Source organism: Lepisma saccharinum, chromosome 3 (assembly GCF_977018435.1).
Source record: "Lepisma saccharinum chromosome 3, izLepSacc3.1, whole genome shotgun sequence".
Classification (NCBI taxonomy): domain Eukaryota; kingdom Metazoa; phylum Arthropoda; class Insecta; order Zygentoma; family Lepismatidae; genus Lepisma; species Lepisma saccharinum.
In genome coordinates, this window is record NC_139231.1 from 100,729,645 (window position 1) to 100,751,849 (window position 22,205).

At 39.0% G+C, this 22,205-nt stretch overlaps 1 protein-coding gene across 9 annotated transcripts in view; it reads left to right on the forward strand.

Annotated features, from left to right (window-relative positions):
* Positions 1-22,205, forward strand: part of OtopLa (proton channel otopetrin-like a) — a 317,850-nt gene that overhangs the window by 204,299 nt on the left and 91,346 nt on the right. Inside the window, exon 1 of one of the 9 annotated variants that reach the window (XM_083119039.1) lies at positions 6,355-6,557. The exons of the other annotated variants lie outside the window; for them this stretch is intronic. Within the exon in view, the coding sequence (XP_082975165.1) occupies positions 6,370-6,557 (188 nt within the window). The 5' untranslated portion in view covers positions 6,355-6,369. Of the gene's footprint in view, positions 1-6,354; positions 6,558-22,205 lie in introns of those variants that run through there. 9 annotated transcript variants of the gene reach the window in all.

Sequence of the window (22,205 nt, forward strand, 5' to 3'; positions counted from 1 at the left end):
GGAGACAAAAATGCGATCCATTTGCCATGTGCGTTCGGTAGTATCCTTTTCAAAAGTTTGCAACGCTGCTTAGCGAAGGGGGAAATCGGGAAAACTCCCGTCGCTCATTACGTAATCCCGTTTCTCTCACTGTCCATTGGTGGAGCCGTCTCGCGTCACTACTTGCGCAGAGACTTGTTCTCGCTCGCCTGGTCTACAGTTAGCTGGTACGCAGTTTAGGTAGGATTGTGGGAGTGAGACTGGCAGTCGGTAGATAGGCCAAGGCCCTTCTAGGGCCGTAGAGCCACGGGTTATGTTAATCATGAAAGTATTGTTTTTACATTTTAACGTTGTTAAAGAGGTGGACTTTACAAACCTTACCAACCAATCTAGTGTTTCGACCAATTTGGAGATGTTGTTTGTTTGATTATAAAATTAGCGCAAAATGTTTACAAAATCCATGGGAGAGATTTGAACACTATGAAACCTTCCATTATATACGTCCGTGCACATACCTTTTGGAAATAAAGCATGTCATTTTATTCAATTAGCCGACACGGTGATCGAGCTCATTAAGGGGCCTCATTTCGATCTCGCAACCAAAGTTCCGGGTGTGTTTGCACATTCTCTCCGTGGTGATTAACCAAAAGTGACAGAAAAGCTACGATAAATAAAAACATAAACGCAAATTATTCACCAACTGTATTTGCATAACTTCATTCTAGAATTGATATGAATGCGCACCTCATACGGGAAACATCATCATCGTATTAAAACAAAAATTGTTAACAGTGAGTGTGCATGTTGGTGGGGGGAGTGAGGAGAAATGCCTTGTCCTACCTCCAAAGTCTGCATTTGACTTAATTCATTATTATGCACTATTGGCTAATCGCGACGATGAGAACTAGTGATGACAGGAAATCCTAGAAAAATCAGGGAATTTGGTTTTTCTGGAAAATTCATGGAAATGTCAGGTAAATTTACTGTTTTTCTGGAAAATTCAACATTTTGGTAGTAGTTCACTAAAAGTAGATTTATAAACAAAGAAAAACAACTACAGGCAAGAAATTTTAAATTTGTTGCAGACAAACTATTTTTCAGTTTGGTATACTGTGTGTTGCCAGTAGCTATAGTAGAAATTACATATTAAACACACTTGTAAATAGGGTCATGTTTTGAACTATTTTCCAGTATAAATCTACTACAGTAAATGGTACCACTTTTGTGTTGCTTGTTTTTAGATTGTGTTTGGTTGATATTAGGATTAATACATATAGTACTAATTTTTTTAATATAATTATGTGTTATTTGCGCTATAACTATGATTTTTTTATATAAAAAAGAATTATTCGTTTACCATTAGTCAAAATGTGAAAGCAATATGTAAAAGCTCACCCCTGATGTCCCTATTCAACAGTCAATTTCTGTTCAGTTTTCCTCACGTAACATGTGAAGTGAATATTCCAAAAACTTGCTGAAGTGGGATTTAGATCTGATGCTTAATTAAAATGTAGTGGGCTTTCTTATACACATACTTAATTAAATACATGAATTTCTCTAACGACTTGGTCTGGAAAACCTGTAAAAGTAGCGGAATTTTGTTTTAACAAAATTGTATACACTCTGAATGATGAAACATGCCCATGCCTGAATTCGAATCCGGGACCCTTGATGTCATACTACTAATATCTGCATCTCATGGTAATCCTACACAGGTCGTTGCAGAAGTTTGCTCGGAGAAACCAAATAAACAACGAATATAAAAAGAATCCGAGAATAGGATGAAAATTTGGTGGTGTTGCTTCCGCTAAAGAATCCCGTTTTAGTCTGGTAACGTTAGTCTTTCATGCACGTGTCGTCACTCAGCTGGAGTTGAGCCAAGGTTCGTTATCGCACAATGGCAACTTTTTTGGGAGTCCAGCTGTAAATGGCGTAATTTGATGTAATTACGAGCAACAGATGACGGATAGTGATTTGTCACTCGAGCTGTGCAACCTTGCAAAAGAAGAACGGAACATTTAACTTCAATGTTTATTTTGCCTTGTCGAAGTCTTTGAACATTCTTGTCGTGACGATAAAGCCTTGTAGCAGAGCTCGCGTGCAATGTATATTGCCTTTGTGAGTCCGCCTTCGTCCATTCTTCCCATCATCACCGAAATCGTCTTCTAGGAAGAAAGTTCCCAAACGTCATATAGTTTACACGGCTGTAAACGAATTCCGAGTTCAAATTCGTTCTCTTCCATTTTGTATGTGCGCGTGTTGTTGGATCTGTCTGCTATTGTTTATGCATATTGCTTATACAAACTTTAAGAGTTAATTTCGTTTAAACTAAATGGAATACAACAATGACATTTGTTGTGTACAAATCAATAACACTTCAAGTTTCTATGAATGTCCACAAATGTCTACCAATGGCTACAAATGTCTTAGAAATGTTCAATGTGACTTCGACCAGTTATGCGACACGCATTCCATCGAAATTCTAGTTTCACCCACACGTTTCCCAAGAATTCCTCGTCCACCAAACCAAGGGCGTTTCTTAACCCGCTTTAGACCAAATCATTTTCCTTAGCATTTTTCTTAACATTCGTGCCATGACCAAAATGCTACTCTGTAAAGTGAATAATCTTATGGCATATTTCATAGTATTTCTCAAGAATAGGATCCGTCCTATTTCCGTATCATTTTTCGTAGCATAACCAATCGGAAACGACCTCTAAGGTCACGAGCGCAGTTGTAATGGCGGCCGCGTGAGCTGTAAACAACGTATCACTTCACATTTTTAAAACACGATAATTATTCAACCAAGAGGAATTACGCTTCGTATTAAATGGTTTTAGGTAGAGAAGGATGGCGCTGATTAAATATATACTTTATAACGAACGTTTACTGTACACGTAAGGAATAATATTTTAGTTTTTGTTTTTTTTTCAATTGAAAACACCGTGCACTCGCCATATATGGTGTAACTCGATGTTCCTATCGTGCTGTATGTATCATACAATGTAATCTCAACAGCTAACCGAAATGTTCCATAAAATGCTTTCCTGTAAAGTACTCTCTGCTATAAGATTTTTGGAAGCATTTACATAGCATTTATGCTAGCAAAAATGTTAAAGGAAATGCTTCCGTCTAAAGCCGGCATTATTTTCTCCTATAGCTGTCGCACATTCTGCCGATAGGTGGCACAATGACTTTGTCTTACACCATCGCCGCAATGACTTATGCAGGGTCGTCGCCACAGAGTGGGCGAGAGTGGGCTCTAGACCACCTTAAAATAGTCTCAGCCCACTCGTCTGCCCACCCAAATAGAATGAGTAAACCTACAAGAATAGGAAAAAATATTGAATAAATCTGTTCAATCTGGCTATTCCGGAATTCTTTTTAGTATTCCTGTAACTGTGACTAAATGAGTTTTAGTAAATTATATCTATTTTTTAATATCAGTTGAATATAATTTTCCCATTATTACGTTTACAAGCTTCGTTTGTCTTGTAAAAGCATAGAGAAGCTCTTCTTTAACCGATGAAAGCTTATTTTGCGTTATTTTTATAGTATTCAATTTTTTACAAAAGACAGGAAATTTATATGCCGAATTTGTAACACTAATAAAAATTGCACACAAAATATTTGTAATAATTTAAGCCATGAACAAGAATGCTCCAGTAGAGAACAACGTTGATTAGGGAGGGGGGAAGCACCCTCATGAAACGTCGCTTCACCTTGAAACATTCCTAGGGCCTGTCCATGACCACCGAACCAGAGCCCACCTAAAGATATCTACCCTTTAGCCCACCCCAAGAAAAAATTCTGACGACTCCACTGGACCCATGACTGTGTTATGCAATACATCTCATTAATGTTGTGTTTCAGATACTATTTTAACAATGAACCTGATACACGCTGTATCGTACTTAGGGTTGTATGATTATGTACGATTGTTTATATGATTATAAAGTAAAACCATACAAAACTTTGATGCAGATGATTTTTTCTAAGCCTCGTAAACAACAATTATGGCCGGTGAACATTAATACTGGCCATGATCACACACCACCCAGTGTTACAGAAATAGTTATTCTGTGACTGACGATGTAATACGGACAAGCGGGAGCATGAAATAACAATAATATCATCCTTCTAAGTGGAAATCAAAGTACAGTAAAACCTCGTTAATCCGGACTAATGGAGGGGGGATAAGTTGACCGGTTTAACGAAAGTCCGGATTAACATAAATAACCTAAAAGAACAGTAGAAAGTGCATTTATAGCAACAAAACACGTTTATTATGGTGTATTTAAAGGGTACAGGCCTAAATACACTATACAGTACAGTAAAATGTAAAGCAATACGACGAATGCGATTGTTGACTTCTAGCCACATTTAAAACCTTGCATTCTGCTCCCCCCCCCCTTTGCCTGTTCGGATTAATCTAAGTCCGGCTTATCGGGGTCCGGATTAACGCGGTTGTACTGTAGTTTAAAAGAGTGACCTTAAGAAGCATTGTATTTGATTTGAACTCATATAAAAAAGACACAATCTGTCAATATGTATTCTGAGACCGTACATTTTTTTGCTACTTCAAGTCTTGAATGAGCTATGCACATCAATGGAATCTCCAGTCTTCCTCTATTTCTGGTTAGGGAGGAGAGAGATTACAATCAGTCATACTGAAGTAACAAGATTATGCAATAACGCCGTAACAGCTATCTTTTGAACCATAAAGCGTTATTATTAAAGTAAAATCTATGGTAAACCATTTTATAATATTCGCAATGAGGTGCCATCCCTGTCTAAATGAACGCTGCAGGAAGGCTATTTGTCCTAGTAGAAGGGGCCGTGAAGACGGCTTCATCTTGTATGTTATAGGCATGCCTGCCCCTGAAATTAGACTTCCCGCATGAATAACTTACGAATTGACGGAACCAGACGAGTCGCTCGCTGCATGCGAAGATCGAGAAACAGACAGGGATAGAAATTTGCTGTAATTTATCGTAAGAACTAGAATTTCAGTTTTCTTTTAATGAAATTCTAGGCAATAAAGTCGTAAATAGACCAAATACGTATATTGGGGTAGACTCGGCGCTTGAGCCTCATAGGACGCTTCGCCAATGCAGGTATCTTCTATATATATTCTTGTATAAAAATGTATGTATGTAGGTTTGTTCCGGCATAACTCTCGAACGCCTGGAGCGATTTTAACCAAACTTGGTACACGTATCACTTGCAATCTCGAAAGAAATACTGTACCTAGGGGTAAGACACTCCTAGGGGTGGTGTGGGAAGGGCATGACATGTAAAAATAATTGAAAACTACCGATATTAAATTCCGCACAGACAGACATCCGTGACACTATGCAATCCTGCACAACGATAGTGTTTCTCGGGTTGTCTAACATTCAGGCTGATATGAGTTTGTGTTGCTAAAACTACCGATATTAGTGTGGAATCCATAGTTTACGGGGTCGCTAAAATTAATAGTGACACTCCGAATGCCATTCGACTCCCAAGTTCATTTTACACTATAGTTAGAATTCATTATTTTCCTGTCTAATAGAAGATTGGGATAAATAAATACCCGGGCAACGCCGGGTAATCAGCTAGTATTAAATATAGCAGCACTCAGTTTTGTGAGATTTTGCTTTTCACCCTTGGACATTGAGAATCGAGAACAAAACACCGTAGAATTGAATGCTTAAATAATATGCAAACAAATTGTCCATCCAATTTTAATTTATCTTTTCTATGACATCGTGCGTGCTTTTACTTGTAAGTAATAGATTGTTCTGATATTGGTACAGTCTTGTCAACTATTCTGTGGTTTTGTTTTAATTCTTTATCCTTGCACTGCGTAAAACAAGGCAATGTACCACATGACGATGTGTAATTTACTAGTAATATTTATGCATCCTGCTGTACATGAATTTACTTCGTTCAGGATTAATAGTTACAAATTATAAATGTCAGCTCTGGTGGTTGTCTTTGTTCGAGCTTTGTTGAGGAATATCGAGGCATTTGTTGCATGTCTTTGTTGTTTAGTCAACTTTCGGACACAAAATTAGTTTTCTCCTATCTTTATTACACAAAAGCAAATCCATGCCCTGGCAACACTTAATGTAAGCAATGCTTTTGACTGCCACACAGCGTAATTAACTCGAGATAGCAGCAAACTTGGTAGCAGGAGATCAAAGAGATTAGCGTTATTTTGGCGCACCGTAAGTTTCGCTAAAGTGCAGTGTTTTGTTCCCGTCCCTTCATCAGATACAGTGTCGTGACTCCGACGTGGAAAATTAAAGTCCCGCGAAATTTTACAGGAGACGTTGTGTGTGATCGAGTGTCGCGCACCCGTAGCGTGGGGTGCTGCACCCTAGTCCTGACAACAGAGGCAGCATGGTTGGGGGAGGGGAGGTCAAAGTGGCAACAGTGGAAATGGAGCGAGGGAAGGAATCTGACATGGCGACGCTTCCGGTGTCCAGAGCACATGGAGGAAGTGACGTCACTCCGGAGAAGAACAATGTCACCAACAAGGAGATGGAAGCAGCGGAGGTCGAGGCGAAGAAGGAACAGCCAGTGAAAAGGTAAATGACAGTCTTTTGTTTGCACATTTTAGAGGAGACATTAGAAGACCTGTGCAGAATGGCTCGCATATCGAACACGATGAAAACAACACCCCCCATGCAAAGTTCGCAAGGTACATTCATCAAGGTGGGAACATGACCCCATTTTTACCTCTTTTTGCTTTGTTTTCCCATTTATCGAACAGTTATTTTTTTCCTGCGCACCTCAGATCAACAGCAGATACAGAGGCTTATTACAAATAAGTGAGCGTATTTTCTTGCTGAATAAAGAACCTTTCGTACTGTATATCAAATGGTATAACAGCTCGATTTTTTAATATGCCCAAAATAATTCACTGTCAATGTTAATTCAATTCCATTTGTCAGTCCAGTGTACAAAATGTGTTTCCTCGTGGGTTCTGGTAAGTCTCTTTCTCTCTTTTCCTTCTACGTATCTTTCTTTCTCTTTCTCTCTTCCTGTTTCTTTACGACCTTTTCTTTATCACTATCAGTGTGCCTCTATTTTATTCTTCCTCTGTTTGTCTTTCCTTTCCTTCTTCACTTTCTTCTTCCAATGTTTTCCTCTGTTTCTTTGTATGTATATTTTTCTTTGTTTTTCCCCTCTCTTTCTTCCTTTGCTTTCTCTTTCATTTTCTGTTTCCTCTATCCTTTTAAAACCCTTCCCCTCTATTTCTGTCTCATTCTCTCTTTTTCTCCCTCACCTCCATGTGAGTATATGTGGTAAATGATTACATAATTTCTTATCTAAGCTTAGGCAGTTGTTCAGTGAGTTGGAGCCAAGATGGTCGACTCAAGACTTGCAGCACTCTAGAGCCTAACATAAGACAGAATAGTTGTCTGTGCGAGACCGATGGAAGCGATGCTACGAGATAACATATCGGAGCTGTTCGTAAATGTTGTATAAGCAACGAAATACGTCTTAAAATGTTTATCTGGTGTTTCTATTATGTGTAATTGGCGAAGTGTTACACCCATTCCTGTGAACCTACAGACTGCATAGTCCTGAAACAAGAAGAGGTACTTCTGTTGGTAAGCGGGCGCCTACAGCAGTGGATGCCTACATGTATTAGTGCCTACATGGTCTATCCAAGCAGTATTCAGTTTCTCGCCAACCGATCTTCAGCATGGCAGGCTTTATTGCCCCGTTTCTATGACTTCGGTTATTAATTTCATTTATTGTTTAAGCTCAGTGCCACTCACTTTGAATTCAATTATATGCCTCTTTCAACAGTTATTATCGGTTCTTCTCGCGAAACCCCAGAACGAACACTCTTCTAAACTTTCGCCATTTTGGTGTTTTCTGTATTTCACGGTATAGTACGGCCGTGGGCTAAGTAATATTCAACCAGGGCAAAAGTTTCTTATCAATAAAGCCATATGTTAGTTTGTAAAAATCCAAACGTTAGTGTTAAAAGAATAAAAGAAATTAACTAAATCCAAGCTTCATAATTAGGTAGTTAATGGTGTATACACAATGTAGGCCTCGAAGTAGTTCGCAGCAGTTTTAATCATATCACAAATCTCCATCTTAATGGAATATTTTACAATAATAAGTTACTCAACTTTTTTATGAGCTCTTTAATGTGTTATACTATAGGCGTAACTTGGCGGGGGCAAGGGGGCACTTGCCCTCCAAAATTTTAGCTTTTTTAAAAAATTTTCAAGCTAGGGTACCTGAGGAGCAAAGTAATAGTAATATTCGTGATTTCGCAAACGTCACAGTTATTTACCAAATAATCCCGGACGCTGTTTTTATGGAATGGTAAACTTTTCGAGTCTCTTCCCCCAAAGTCAAGCCCCAGATTTGATTCTGCCCCCTCAAAATTAGGCCCAGTTTAATTCTTCCCCCTCAAAATTAGGCCCAAGTCTGATTATTCTCCCTCAAAATTAAGCTCAGTTTAATTCTTCCCCTCAAAATTAGGTCCAGTTTAATTCTGTCCCTCTCAAAATTAGGCCCAGCTTAATTCTGTCCCCTCGAAATTACGCCCAGTTTAATTCTCCCCTCTCAAAATTCGCCCAGTTTAAATCTGCCCGCTCCAAATTAGGCACAAGTCTGATTCTTTCCCCTCAAAATGAAGCCCAGTTTAATTCTTCTCCCTCCAAATTAGGCCCAAGTCTCATTCTTTCCCTCAAAATTAGGCCTAAGTTTAATTCTGTCCCCTCACAATTAGGCCCAGTTTAATTCTTACCCCTCTAAATATGGCATAGTTTGATTTTGCCCCCTCAAAATAAGGCCCAAGTCTGATTATTCCCCCTCAAACTTAAGCCCAGTTTAATTCTTCCCCCTCAAAATTAGGCCCAAGTTTAATTATGCCCCCTAAAAATTAGGCCCAAGTCTGATTATTCCCCCTCAAAATTAAGCCCAGTTTAATTCTTCCCCCTCAAAATTAGGCCTAAGTTTAATTCTGCCCCCTAAAAATTAGGCCCAGTTTAATTCTCCCCTCTCAAAATTAGGCCCAGTTTAATTCTCCCCTCTCAAAATTAGGCCCAGTTTAATTCTTCTCCCTCAAAATAAGGTATAGTTTGATTTTGCCCCCTAAAAATTAGGCCCAAGTCTGATTATTCCCCCTCAAAATTAAGCCCAGTTTAATTCTTCCCCCTCAAAATTAGGCCCAAATTTAATTCTGCCCCCTCAAAGTTAGGCTTAAGTTTAATTCTGCCCCCTAAAAATTACGCCCAGTTTAATTCTCCCCTCTCAAAGTTAGGTTCCAAGTTACGCCCATGTTTTACACTAACATGTTCACTCAGTCACCGGTAATGAAAATGAGACACTTTAATCATGGAATACAAACTTCTCTGCGTGACGTTGTGTGTGTTGCGATAAATGATTTTCAATAGAAAGTTTGGTCAGGGCTCTGTAACACACAACGTGAAGTAGAGGAGCGAGTATTTCAGTATGTAGTTGCCCTGTTTTTATTGCCGATGACTGTACCTGCTACATGAATACGAAACAAGCTCTTCCGTTAACTTTCAACTTCTTTTTAAAATCAAAATATGTATAATATTTTAACTTGGCATACTTTCATACTATCTGCGCTACATTGTTTCGTTACTATTATTTCTTCTTTCATGCCGAAACTAATTATGAACACTGACCGAAAAGTTATGTGAATGGTGCCAGTCATAAAATAAAATTTTGGTAGAAAAATTTCCGTCTAAAGCAGGTATTTTTAAAAATGTAATACTCCACATCGATTGGACCAGGTTAACCATTCGCATGGTACTGGCCCCAGTTGGGGTGTGGTTTTCCTCCCCCACCCCACCCCTCTCATTACGGGCGGCATTGACAGCAAGAGTGAGTTATACACGTCCCTGGTTTCTATAACATACCCATCATTCATCAGTTCAGATGGGGTGGGCATTGACGATTCTGTCAATGCAGCATGGGCAGAAACAGATACCCAATTGCGGCGACATCCGTAATAAAAAAGAAAAGAATAAGATATTTAAATACTCTATGCTATAGGGAGAAACCGTCGGTTTCATTCTGTATACAAGAACTCATGAGCGCATAATGGAAATCAGTGGATATCCAGTTCCTTTATCATTTTTCATTAGCACAGGATTGAATTGTGGTTACCAATGATTATTTCATCCTATTTCCTATCATTTCTTGTCTTTTCTTTCTCTTCATTTTCCATTGCTTTCTTTCTTCCCTTTCCTACTACTCTTTCTCCTCCTCTCTTTGGCTTTCTTTTCCTTTTCCCGTCTCTCTTTATTTCACTTTCCTATTTTTTTGCTCACCATTTTTTACTTCTCTCTTGTAACAACTGCCGTCAGCCACCGAGACGTAGTAATTATCGTTACTCTCTAAGAAGCCAGGAGTTCTAGATTGGAACTCTGTGTAAGGCATAGATGTTTCATCCACTATTCAATATCGTCGTCGCGATATAAAGAGCGACGTAAAGTAACCACAAGAATTGAAAATAATAAGTGCTACTATGAATAATCCTTTTTGTAATGTACTCTCAATGTCATACTCCAGTGTATGGCCCTTTATTTGTAAATGTGTAATAGCAACATTAAAATAATTGCTTGCACAAGGTGTCGACCAGTCAAGAAATTATGCTTTTGGTCAAGAATTTTTGCTATTTTTTACAGTATAGTGGATTTACATTCTTATATACCTGTACTGGGATTTGATAAGATTGAATATTTGGAAATTTAAAATTGTATTGAGTTGTGGTGAAGATTTGTTCACTTTGTTTTTTAAGAATTACATTCTTTGTATGCGTGAAGTTTCATAAAAATATTAAATAAAGTAATGTGGCCTTTCTCCATCCTGGATGAAGTCTGACGCAATAATTTTTGCATGCATTAATAATTAATCAAGTCTAAATCTCTTGTTAAAAGTACAGTTTGTTTTCATCTTAACCGGCATTTTCATTGAATAAAAATATATTTTCTTAATTTTGCAACTATACCTAAGTAGGGGCCGATTAAGCAAATGTTAAGAAGAAGAAAAATCTAAGAAGAAGAAAAGAAAGGTTTAAAAAAAGGCAAGAATTTTGAATTTGTTATTTTGGTAGACACCCTTTTTGTATATAACGGCACATTCAGATGTACAGTGTCTCTCAAAAGTTTTAGGACAACGACATTTTAAATTAGGCAACCCAATTTACGCAAGGCGTTGGTGGGTTGCGTGTACAGTTAGGCTCAATTTCAGGGTTGCCACATGCACAATAGATATTTATAAAATACGCGAAAGAAATAAAAACAAGTATTATCGTATGAAATTATTAAAAATATCACTATTATATCGCAAGTGACAAAATTCTTTCTCAAAGAAAAAAAATAGGTTTTCTAGTATTTCATTGCTGATGAGTCTACAGAAAGGAAAAGAGGTGATAGAAAACGAAAGGTGACAAAGAAGAGGAGAAGGAGAAAGCAAAAGGAGAAGAGGAAAAGTAGAGGAGAGAAGAAAGAAAGGATAAACGAGGAGAGGAAATGTGGTGAGGAGAATGGAAGAAGATTCTAGGAGAGATGAGGAAAATGGAGCAAAGAAGAGAAAAGAGAAGGAAAACGAGATGAGAGAAGAGGAGACGAGAAGAGGGGAGTGGAGAGTAGAGTAAAGGAGAGAAAAGAGAAGAAGGAAAAGACGATTGCAGTGGAGTCGGAAATCTAAGACAGGAAAGGAGATACGAGGAGTGGAGATGAGTGGGATAGAGATAAGATGCGAGTAAAGTAGGGAAGGCGATATGAGATAAAAGCAGAGCAGAAGGAGGGAAGAAGAAGGAGAAGAAGAGAAGAACAGAAGGGACTGAAGAGAAGAGGTAGTTGCAGAAAATATCGTCTCAGCGTCAAGAATTGATGCATTGGTCAAATTATCGACATGAAACATTCAATAACATTTTGAAATGTATTGGAGAATGTATTAGATCGGTGCGAAATGCCTTTTGGCTTAGTTCAGAGCATGATAAAATCTTCCATGTAAGATCTTTGATTTTACCTGCGATTATACCACTAAAAACATGAATGTAATTTTAATATTAATAAGAATTATCCCATTTTTGTCCACTTCTCGGTTCGTTGAAATGGAAATTTTGTAATTTAATATTTCCCCTCCCCCCCATCGTTAATTTCAAACTGAATCATTCCGTTTCACATGGCGTGGACAATGAACACAATGGGATAGGTCTAAAACTTACGAAAATTTTCTGCCACCGGAATGGTTTGAACCTTCGACCATGAGATTGGCAGTCCTGAACGGTAAACACTACCCTACAAGCTTTCGCTCCTGAAAGCAAGTAGAAGGAGCTGACCAATGTGAAATGTAGATGCAACTCTCCTCCTACATGTAATGTGCAAACATACTTGTTTGTAACAAAGAAATCGAAGGTAGTACGACTCCGCGAAAACATTTAATGGAGAATTGCACATGATGAAAACTTTTCATTCTATATTTGCGGAGGTTTCCTTGCATTGAACTCGAGTGGGAAAAGGGGTAAAATTAGTATGTCCTGAATTTCCACAAATACAAATAGTTATTTCATTAATATTTGTCAATGTCTTTGAAGCAGTACACAATTATCGTTAGAGTATCATAATTCACGATCGTATACATGAAAATATCCCTTTGAACGTGTGTCAATTCATTTATTTGTTTATATTTTTTTATAAATTCCATATGCAGAACAATGTAGCCACTATACACTGCTATTACAAATAATGTTACCATGCTCTTATTTAATAGAAGGGGATTTAGAAAAAAGAAAAGAAAAGAACACCTAGTATGGAAGATCGAACCTGAGACCGCAATCAATGCTTTCAAGATCTCTAACCAATACACTACGCCCTTTGTTTCCCTTGGATCAACAGTTCGTAATTCTTCTGTCGCGTCAATATTGTAAACGTTATCCTGCAAAAAGAAGTTCAATACTCTGATACAGCTCTGTACTTCTAGAATTACTCTATACACATGCATTTGTATTTTAACTCTGAATTTTTTCTTCGTTCTTAGTATATCTAAGCTTGTGAATATATATTTTATTTGTAATTTTATAACGGTTACATGAACATCTACGAAATAGTTCCTTATAATTACCTCCGGTTGACCAAGTTGCCAATATAAACAAATGGAATACAGATTGTCTTTGAACTTACATTGTTAAGAAGGAGCGGATACACGTATCACTATCCCAATACTTATTCAATAAGGTTTCTTGTTTGTCAGAAATTGTCACTTAAAATATTACATGTTGAGCTAGTGCCCAACTAGCCGCCTGTGATGAAATATATCATTCTTCAGATTTTCTTTAAAATTCGACTCTGGTCACTTGTAACTTGCTGGGTACAGACACTGTGCATCGACGCACACAGTTTTGCGATAAGAAGCGGCCTTGAATAGCGTGAGTGAGTCACTTTGAACGCGAACAAGCTGCCCTACCAAGCTTGTCTGCCTTTGAAATCCAAGGCCGTGTCCGGATTGGCAAACGCTCCGTCCCGTTCTCTCTCGTTGCTCTCTCGTTGCTCTCGCGTGCCGTCGAAGTTACGTCCAAGTCGTCCGAATCTACATGTCCCCTTGTAGTACGGTTGTCACTTTTCCCGCCAGGTGTCAGCCCGAACTTCACCCACCGCGCTCTGGGGCGCAGGCGCACCGCACGGAAGCAGAAGGCAGACGCTAAACAAACATCACAATGATTTCCACCTATTTACTACTCATATTAAAAATGTAACGTGCTATTTCATCATTTACAATTTTTCTACATTCAATATTATCGATAAACTGTTAAAGTATCACTGAGTTTTACATCGTCTAATCAGTAAATGATGTCTGTACAAAGTGAAAGTCGGAATTTGGCTGCCAAGCGCATGGCCACAGCGAGTTCAAGCGTGCATCTGTCGCGCCTCTCTGCTCTGCCCTCCGACTCCACGTCTGCCGCCAATTCGGACAACGGAGGTTGGCTGAGTCCCCGGATGGAACGGTGCTCTAGGTGACATCTGCTGCCGATTCGGACGCGGCCCAAGTCACTTTTTTTCGCCGTTTCCGAACGCGATTGCTATTGTAGAAGTATATATTCTCTCAAAAGAGCAAGAAAGGAAATTAGACCAATGTTCTCCCGTCGTTTACAACCAAATATTATCTATTAAACGAAAAGTTCACGATTGTCAATAAACCTATCTGAGCATAAGGTGGATGTAAATAATAAATTTAATAGAAAGATTCTCCAAATTTCTCTCCCACTGTCTACGTCAAGCCAGTACCCAGGGGGGGGGGGCATGGGGGCTATGCCCCCTCGAACCCTGAAATATTTAAATGTGAACCTATCAATAACTACGTAAATAACATCGTCGATTTTAGAAATGTGTAAACATTTCAATTTTGTTTTTACATTAATTATTCTGTTTCTTGCGCAAAAGTCTTCAGGCTGCAATATTGCATGGTTTTAGTTTCATTATGCAAGGCTAGCAGACGTCCGATTCACCGATTTAGTCAGGACAGTGCGTTACTTTCAATCCCTGTATCGACTTTTTCGAACTGCAATCGTGATTTGAGAATGTCTTTTTATTATTTTTTTCCTTAACTCACAATTACACATGTTTTTTATTGTAATAATAATTCCTAGTACGCAACATTTAATTTATATATATATATTTTTTTCTAACATAGAATTATCAATATATAATATATAATAAGATATATATAGATTTGGGTCTGGCCCCTCCCTCAAAGAAATCCTGCGTACGGGCCTTGTCTACGTCAATGTCAGAAATGCAAGCAATATTTTTATTTATTTTTAACCCAATTAAAGGAATGTGGAATAATTTAAAAGAAATAAGAAAGAGCGGAACGACTGTTGCTCTACTTTAAAAATTGTTGTTCTTCGAGGAAGAAAAATAAGAAGGATTTACTCCAGCACCTTAACACAGTGTCCCACGATTCTCTCTTGACTAATACTGTCAAATGTGAAGTGATTTTATGAATAAAATTTTCCGCCTAACGTTGCGCAGATTTGGTAGTTCGCAAACGGCGTAATTGTTTCATGTTACCTTACGCAACAGCAAATACATTTCTGAACAAGAGACTTGCGTCAGGAAACAAGCATTTAGTCTGTTCCAGTATCGCAGGAAAAGAATATCGTCCTGCAATGTTCAAGCCTCTAGATATTTTCCATTAATAATGTCTAATCACAATAATAAGTTAGAAGAAATAACTCGCATTTTCACAACTACTAATATTCTCGTTTTTCTTCATCACTTAGAAAATTATATCTCGAAGATATCTGCTATACTACAAGAAAGCAATTCAAAATTAAAGTAAAAGTTCAACTACATGTATACCCTACGATATTTACAATATTGGAGGGACAGAATACTTGAAAATTGTTTCTTCAATAAAAGGTAAGGGCGTGGTGCAGTGGTTACAGTACTCGGTTAGACGGCTAACGGTCCCAGGTTCGATCCCCCATACTAGGTGTTCTTTTTTTTCTTTTTTCTAAATCCCCTTCTATTAAATAAGAGCATGGTAACATTATTTGTAATAGCAGTGTATAGTGGCTACATTGTTCTGCATATGGAATTTATAAAAAAATATAAACAAATAAATGAATTGACACACGTTCAAAGGGATATTTTCATGTATACGATCGTGAATTATGATACTCTAACGATAATTGTGTACTGCTTCAAAGACATTGACAAATATTAATGAAATAACTATTTGTATTTGTGGAAATTCAGGACATACTAATTTTACCCCTTTTCCCACTCGAGTTCAATGCAAGGAAACCTCCGCAAATATAGAATGAAAAGTTTTCATCATGTGCAATTCTCCATTAAATGTTTTCGCGGAGTCGTACTACCTTCGATTTCTTTGTTACAAACAAGTATGTTTGCACATTACATGTAGGAGGAGAGTTGCATCTACATTTCACATTGGTCAGCTCCTTCTACTTGCTTTCAGGAGCGAAAGCTTGTAGGGTAGTGTTTACCGTTCAGGACTGCCAATCTCATGGTCGTAGGTTCAAAACCTTCCGGTGGCAGAAAATTTTCGTAAGTTTTAGACCTATCCCATTGTGTTCATTGTCCACGCCATGTGAAACGGAATGATTCAGTTTGAAATTAAGGATGGGGAGGAGGGGAAATATTAAATTACAAAATTTCCATTTCAACGAACCGAGAAGTGGACAAAAATGGGATAATTCTTATAAATATTAAAATTACATTCATTTTTTTGGGGTATAATCGCAGGTAAAATCAAAGATCTTACATGGAAGATTTTATCTTGCTCTGAACTAAGCCAAAAGGCATTTCGCACCGATCTAATACATTCTCCAATACATTTCAAAATGTTATTGAATGTTTCATGTCGATAATTTGACCAATGCATCAATTCTTGACGCTGAGACGATATTTTCTGCAACTACCTCTTCTCTTCAGTCCCTTCTGTTCTTCTCTTCTTCTCCTTCTTCTTCCCTCCTTCTGCTCTGCTTTTATCTCATATCGCCTTCCCTAACTTACTCGCATCTTATCTCTATCCCACTCATCTCCACTCCTCGTATCTCCTTTCCTGTCTTAGATTTCCGACTCCACTGCAATCGTCTTTTCCTTCTTCTCTTTTCTCTCCTTTACTCTACTCTCCACTCCCCTCTTCTCGTCTCCTCTTCTCTCATCTCGTTTTCCTTCTCTTTTCTCTTCTTTGCTCCATTTTCCTCATCTCTCCTAGAATCTTCTTCCATTCTCCTCACCACATTTCCTCTCCTCGTTTATCCTTTCTTTCTTCTCTCCTCTACTTTTCCTCTTCTCCTTTTGCTTTCTCTTTCTCCTCTTCTTTGTCACCTTTCGTTTTCTATCACCTCTTTTCCTTTCTGTAGACTCATCAGCAATGAAATACTAGAAAACCTATTTTTTTTTCTTTGAGAAAGAATTTTGTCACTTGCGATATAATAGTGATATTTTTAATAATTTCATACGATAATACTTGTTTTTATTTCTTTCGCGTATTTTATAAATATCTATTGTGCATGTGGCAACCCTGAAATTGAGCCTAACTGTACACGCAACCCACCAACGCCTTGCGTAAATTGGGTTGCCTAGTTTAAAATGTCGTTGTCCTAAAACTTTTGAGAGGCACTGTACAACGAGACTGTCGGACAAATAGATAACGTGTGTCGTTAACAAGCAAACATAAGGAAACTTTCATACCAAAGCGACACGTGGATTTCACACCAAAGTGACAAGCGACATGGGCCCCATCCTAGTCTATAGAAAACCATTCACTGTGCATTCGCCACCAACAAACTGAGGCAACGCGATATTGAGAAAACGCTCCAGACCGAGAGACTCAAACGACAGTGCAGCCCGGTACAAAAGATTCCATTTACTTTTTGACTGATACATACACATTTTTCTTTAATACCTTGATGAGTTTTGTCGAATCCAGTTCGATCTCAACGTATAGGCTGTTGCGGCATTTGTTTACAAACATCTCTTTCATGACATTCTCCAAATCTTCTGGAATGGTGCGCTCGCTGTTCGACCCAGATGCACGTGGCACGAACTCGTGATTTCATGCACAGCCGTTGTAGACTATAAGAGGGTACAATGGCGTCACCAAAGAATTGCATTGGAGACAACAAAATATTTTGTGGTTTCTGAGAATTAGCCCCGCAGCAAACCCATCCTCGAAGCGAAATATCGATTTATCTCGATAGGTTATTCGGAAGATTTTCGACATACTCGATGTGTAAAATTTCAATTTCAATTAGGTGTTCAAATATAGACTGCAAATATATTAAGAACACACATTACTAAGACGACAATATAAATGGTTTTAAAATACTTTTTTTGTTTTGGCATTTGCAACACAATGCAAATTGAGGGAACTTTCAGATCGAAGTGACAGCGGCACACGGGGTGTGAACACCGATGTGACAAGCGACACGAGTCCCATCCAATCTATAAGAAAACATTCATTGCGCATGCCCTACCAACAGACCGACGCTACATGATGCACGCTACTGAGAAAACGATAACGTGTGAAGGACACGTGCAGCTTGTGTCACGTCGGTACGCAAGGTTGAACTAATTTCTGAATGATAATTTCCATATAGGTATATCGCTTTTCGTGTGTCGTTTGTAGTCAGTATGGAAAATGCCTTACACGTGTTATAAGATTTATCTATTACTATAAAAGTTTAAAATTTCCAATAACTTTCATTTTAACATTTTTTTCTCATTAAAAACATTCTTAAATATTTTAAGTTTACATCTCCCACTTCGGTTTTTCCCAGACGATTTACTGCTTTCGTTTGGATTTTTTTCCTCAAAATTTCTTGAGGTACTGCAGCCCCATCAGCTCCTCCCTTGCTTACGTCAGGGTTCTGTATTTACATACATGCTTGGTTTAATTAAATTCGATCCGGTGCTTGGGCAGACTCAAGGACTCGCGTGTGATAGAAGTACTTGTGGAGAAGTTTACGAACGTCAGTAAATTTGCGGTTTTTTTTTATAGTTGCAAAAGATCCTTAATGACGGCTTATTTTCTACCTCTTCTCCCGGCGATTCCAGCTTTGACTTTTCGGCATCCTGGAGGCTCGTAACCCGTGGTTTCAGGAATTCGGGATGGGGGAACGGGCGCTGGAATCAATAGTCTGGTCCAGCCACGAGCTGGAGGAGCAGACTCTCCATTGGCAGAGGGAGGAGGATTTCTGCGCCCGTAGGAAGAGGATCTGCCACGGCGGCTAATCTATACACCAGATGCTTCATTAAAAGGAAAAAAAGAGGCTTCCAGCAGGATCGAACGCGATTATCTCCTATATTTTGTTTACTTTCGACCCTTCTTAAGGGCTCATCTGCATGGGCACTTCAAACGTCGATTCGGCAGCTCGGTGGGTTTGTTGCGAATCTGCACTGGCGTTTTCGATGCCTTTGTTGGCTTGTTTATCTTGACGTTTCTGCGGCGTCAGAACTGACGCGGTTTAAGCGCTCTCGTGATTCAGCATATGAAGTCGTTTTTACTGTTTCGGCTTTGCTATAGGCTATGCGTATGCTCAGCTTGGAGCACTGTGTTTGGTCATTTTCACTCTTCTAGTAAAATGTTATGCGCTTCTCGTTTTGTAGAAAACTGACTATTTCTTCCCAGATTCTCTTTGCTAGAAATCCTCAACAATGACAATTGTGTTGTAATGAGAGATTCCAAATAACTGCAATGTTGGAGGCCAACGAGACTGGTTTCTGGACCTACGGCCAGTATAATCCTCCGTAGGACTGTGATTTTCTGTGTCCTGTGTGCTGAGTGTCCCTTTACGGACTCAGTTTTTAATAGTTAAGGATATTTTAGTCCTCAGACAGTATAGTTTTAGCTCGTGTTTAGCACTAAATGAATGACTTAGTTTTAGAATTTGAATCAGGAAGTTTTTAACAGAGATATTTTATTTACCTGTTAAAGGCCTGTCCTCAATTTTGTTTTAGTTAAGAGGCATATCTCCGTATTGGGTGACTGGCTATGTGCTGAAGTGCCCATACTATCAAAATCAATCAATTAACCTCATGTGGGATAGAATCTGTGGAGAATGGAAAGGTGTGTGTGTGTGTGTGTGTGTGTGTGTGTGTGTGTGTGTGTGTATATATATATATATATATATATATATATATATATATACTATCTACCAAAAAGTAATTGGGCACCTATGATGGTGGTTAATTTAGTATCTAATTTGAATCATTTAGTATCATTTAGTGGGACCACTGGTGGTTTTTTCGTGGCACAATGAACTCACAGGCATACTGTACAATACTAGACAATGAAATGCTCCCAACCTTGTGGCGTTTTTACGGAATGGACACCTGTTACTTCCAGGATGACAATGTTAGGTGGCATGTTTCGGAGGCTACTATAGTAGTGCAGGTGGGGGAGTTCACAAACCGAAAATGAGGCTCGGTGAGGCTCGCCTTAATGGATTTCTCTCGTAAGGCATGAGCCTCATTTTCTGGCAGTGTTGCCAGCTGCTTACTCGAAAAAATCACCAAGGTTTTTTTTGGGTCTAACCTAGCCTAAAGCAAGGAGCTGGCAATTTTGCTTGAGGCTCGCCTTAATGGATTTCTCTCGTAAGGCATGAGCTCTATTTTCTGGCAGTGTTGCCAGCTGCTTACTCGAAAAAATCACCAAGGTTTTTTTTTGGGTCTAACCTAGCCTAAAGCAAGGAGCTGGCAATCTTGCTTGAGGCTCGCCTTAATAGTTTGCTCTTGTAAGGCATAAGCTCTATTTTCTTGCAGTCTTGCCAATATTTTACTCGAAAAAATCACCAAGGTTTTTTTTCTTGGTCTAACCTAGCCTAAAGCAAGGAGCTGGCAACCTTGCTTGAGGCTTGCCTTACAGTGCATAAAGCAAGGAGCTGGCAACCTTACTTGAGGCTTGCCTTACAGTGCATAAAGCAAGGTTGCCAACCTGCTGGTATTTTTGCCATAGTCTTTTACAAAAAAAAAGAGAGAGAGGAAAGAGAGAGGGAAGAGTTAAACAACCGGCAGCTGCCAACACCCACCTACAGTTTTTTTTTTCTTGGTCTAACCTAACCTAAAGCAAGGAGCTGGCAACTTTGCTTGAGGTTTATCTTACAGTGCATAAAGCAATTTTTGCCAACCTACACACACTGGGCAAGAAGAGCCGGCACTGCCGTAAAAAAAGAGAGATGGGTGGATGGCAACACAGTATGTGTGTGTGTGTGTATAATATGTAGCATTATTAACTGGAGAGTGTTGGCAAACCACCTGCAACTAAAAAAAATAGAGATGCCAACGTTACTGTAAGATGAAGAGAGAGAGAGACCTATAGCTGGCAACAGTGGTGAGCGAATGCACCTTATCGTAATTTTCCAACTCCGGCAATGTTTGTATATCGTGATTTTTGTAAACCTCTCTCGGGGGAACGATATACCACACATGCGCACGCGCGTGCTTTTTATTATTTCCGTATTGTGACGCAAACAAACAAATAATAATTGTTATTTTTTAGGATATCTGGCCCCTATAACCTCGCCAGGGTGCGTGGTGCCCAACCAAAAAAGTAAAGGTTTTCCCGTACGGCTTTTGAACGTAAAATTGATTGACGTGGGGGGCGAATTTCTTCGGGGGTGTTCTGTTTGGTGTTTATTTTGAGCAGTTTGCCCGGCGGCAAAGTTTTATTGTTTTTAAATTTTTTGATTTTTTTTACGCAAGGCCATAATCTTACGTATGCACGTGATATTAAACGTGTCCTATGAGAAATACATGTGAAGATCAGCTTCCGTGCAGCCGGTGTGGGATTCGTGACGCCGCGATAAACATCAACTTCCGTGCCGGGTGGGAAACACAAACATCGCTTGTTCTGCAACGCTTTGCTGAAATAGTAATGCGAGAGATGCAAGTTGAGTTTGTGCCCTCGAACCTGGTCTGCGCGCAACACGCTCTGGCAGCATGTTGAGACGATTGTTTGCACGAGTCTGTTTTTCAGAAACACACGTCTCTCACAAGTATCGAATCCTGGATGTTGTACTGTAACAGATCGTCTATCTTGTTTTTCTCGTAGAGCGTCTGCACGGTTTCGCCCTCGGGCATTATCTTCTCTCCCAGGTTGAAGTAGACCCAAATAGAGAGTTCACAAACCGAAAATGGGGCTTGGTGGGGCATGTCTTAATGGTTTGTTTTTGTAAGGCATAAGCCCTATTTTCTTGCAGTGTTGCCAATATTTTACTCGAAAAAATCACCAAGGTTTTTTTCATGGTCTAACCTAGCCTAAAGCAAGGAGCTGGCAACTTTGCTTGAGGCTTACCTTACAGTGCATAAAGCAAGGTTGCCAACCTACTGGTATTTTTGCCATAGCTTTTTACAAAAAAGAGAGAGGAGAAAGAGAAAAAGGGAAGAGTTAAACAACTGACAGCCTACCTACAGCTTTTTTTTCTTGGTCTAACCTAGCCTAAAGCAAGGAGCTGGCAACTTTGCTTGAGGCTTGCCTTACAGTGCATAAAGCAATTTTTGCCAACCTACACACACTAAACAAGGAGAGCCGGCAACAAACACGCACTGCCGTAAAAGAGAGAGAGATGGGTGGATGGCAACACAGTATGTGTGTGCGTGTGTGCGTATAATATGTAGCATTATTAACTAGAGAGTGTTGGCAAACCACCTGCAACTAAAAAAATAGAGATGCCAACGTTGCTGTAAGATGAAGAG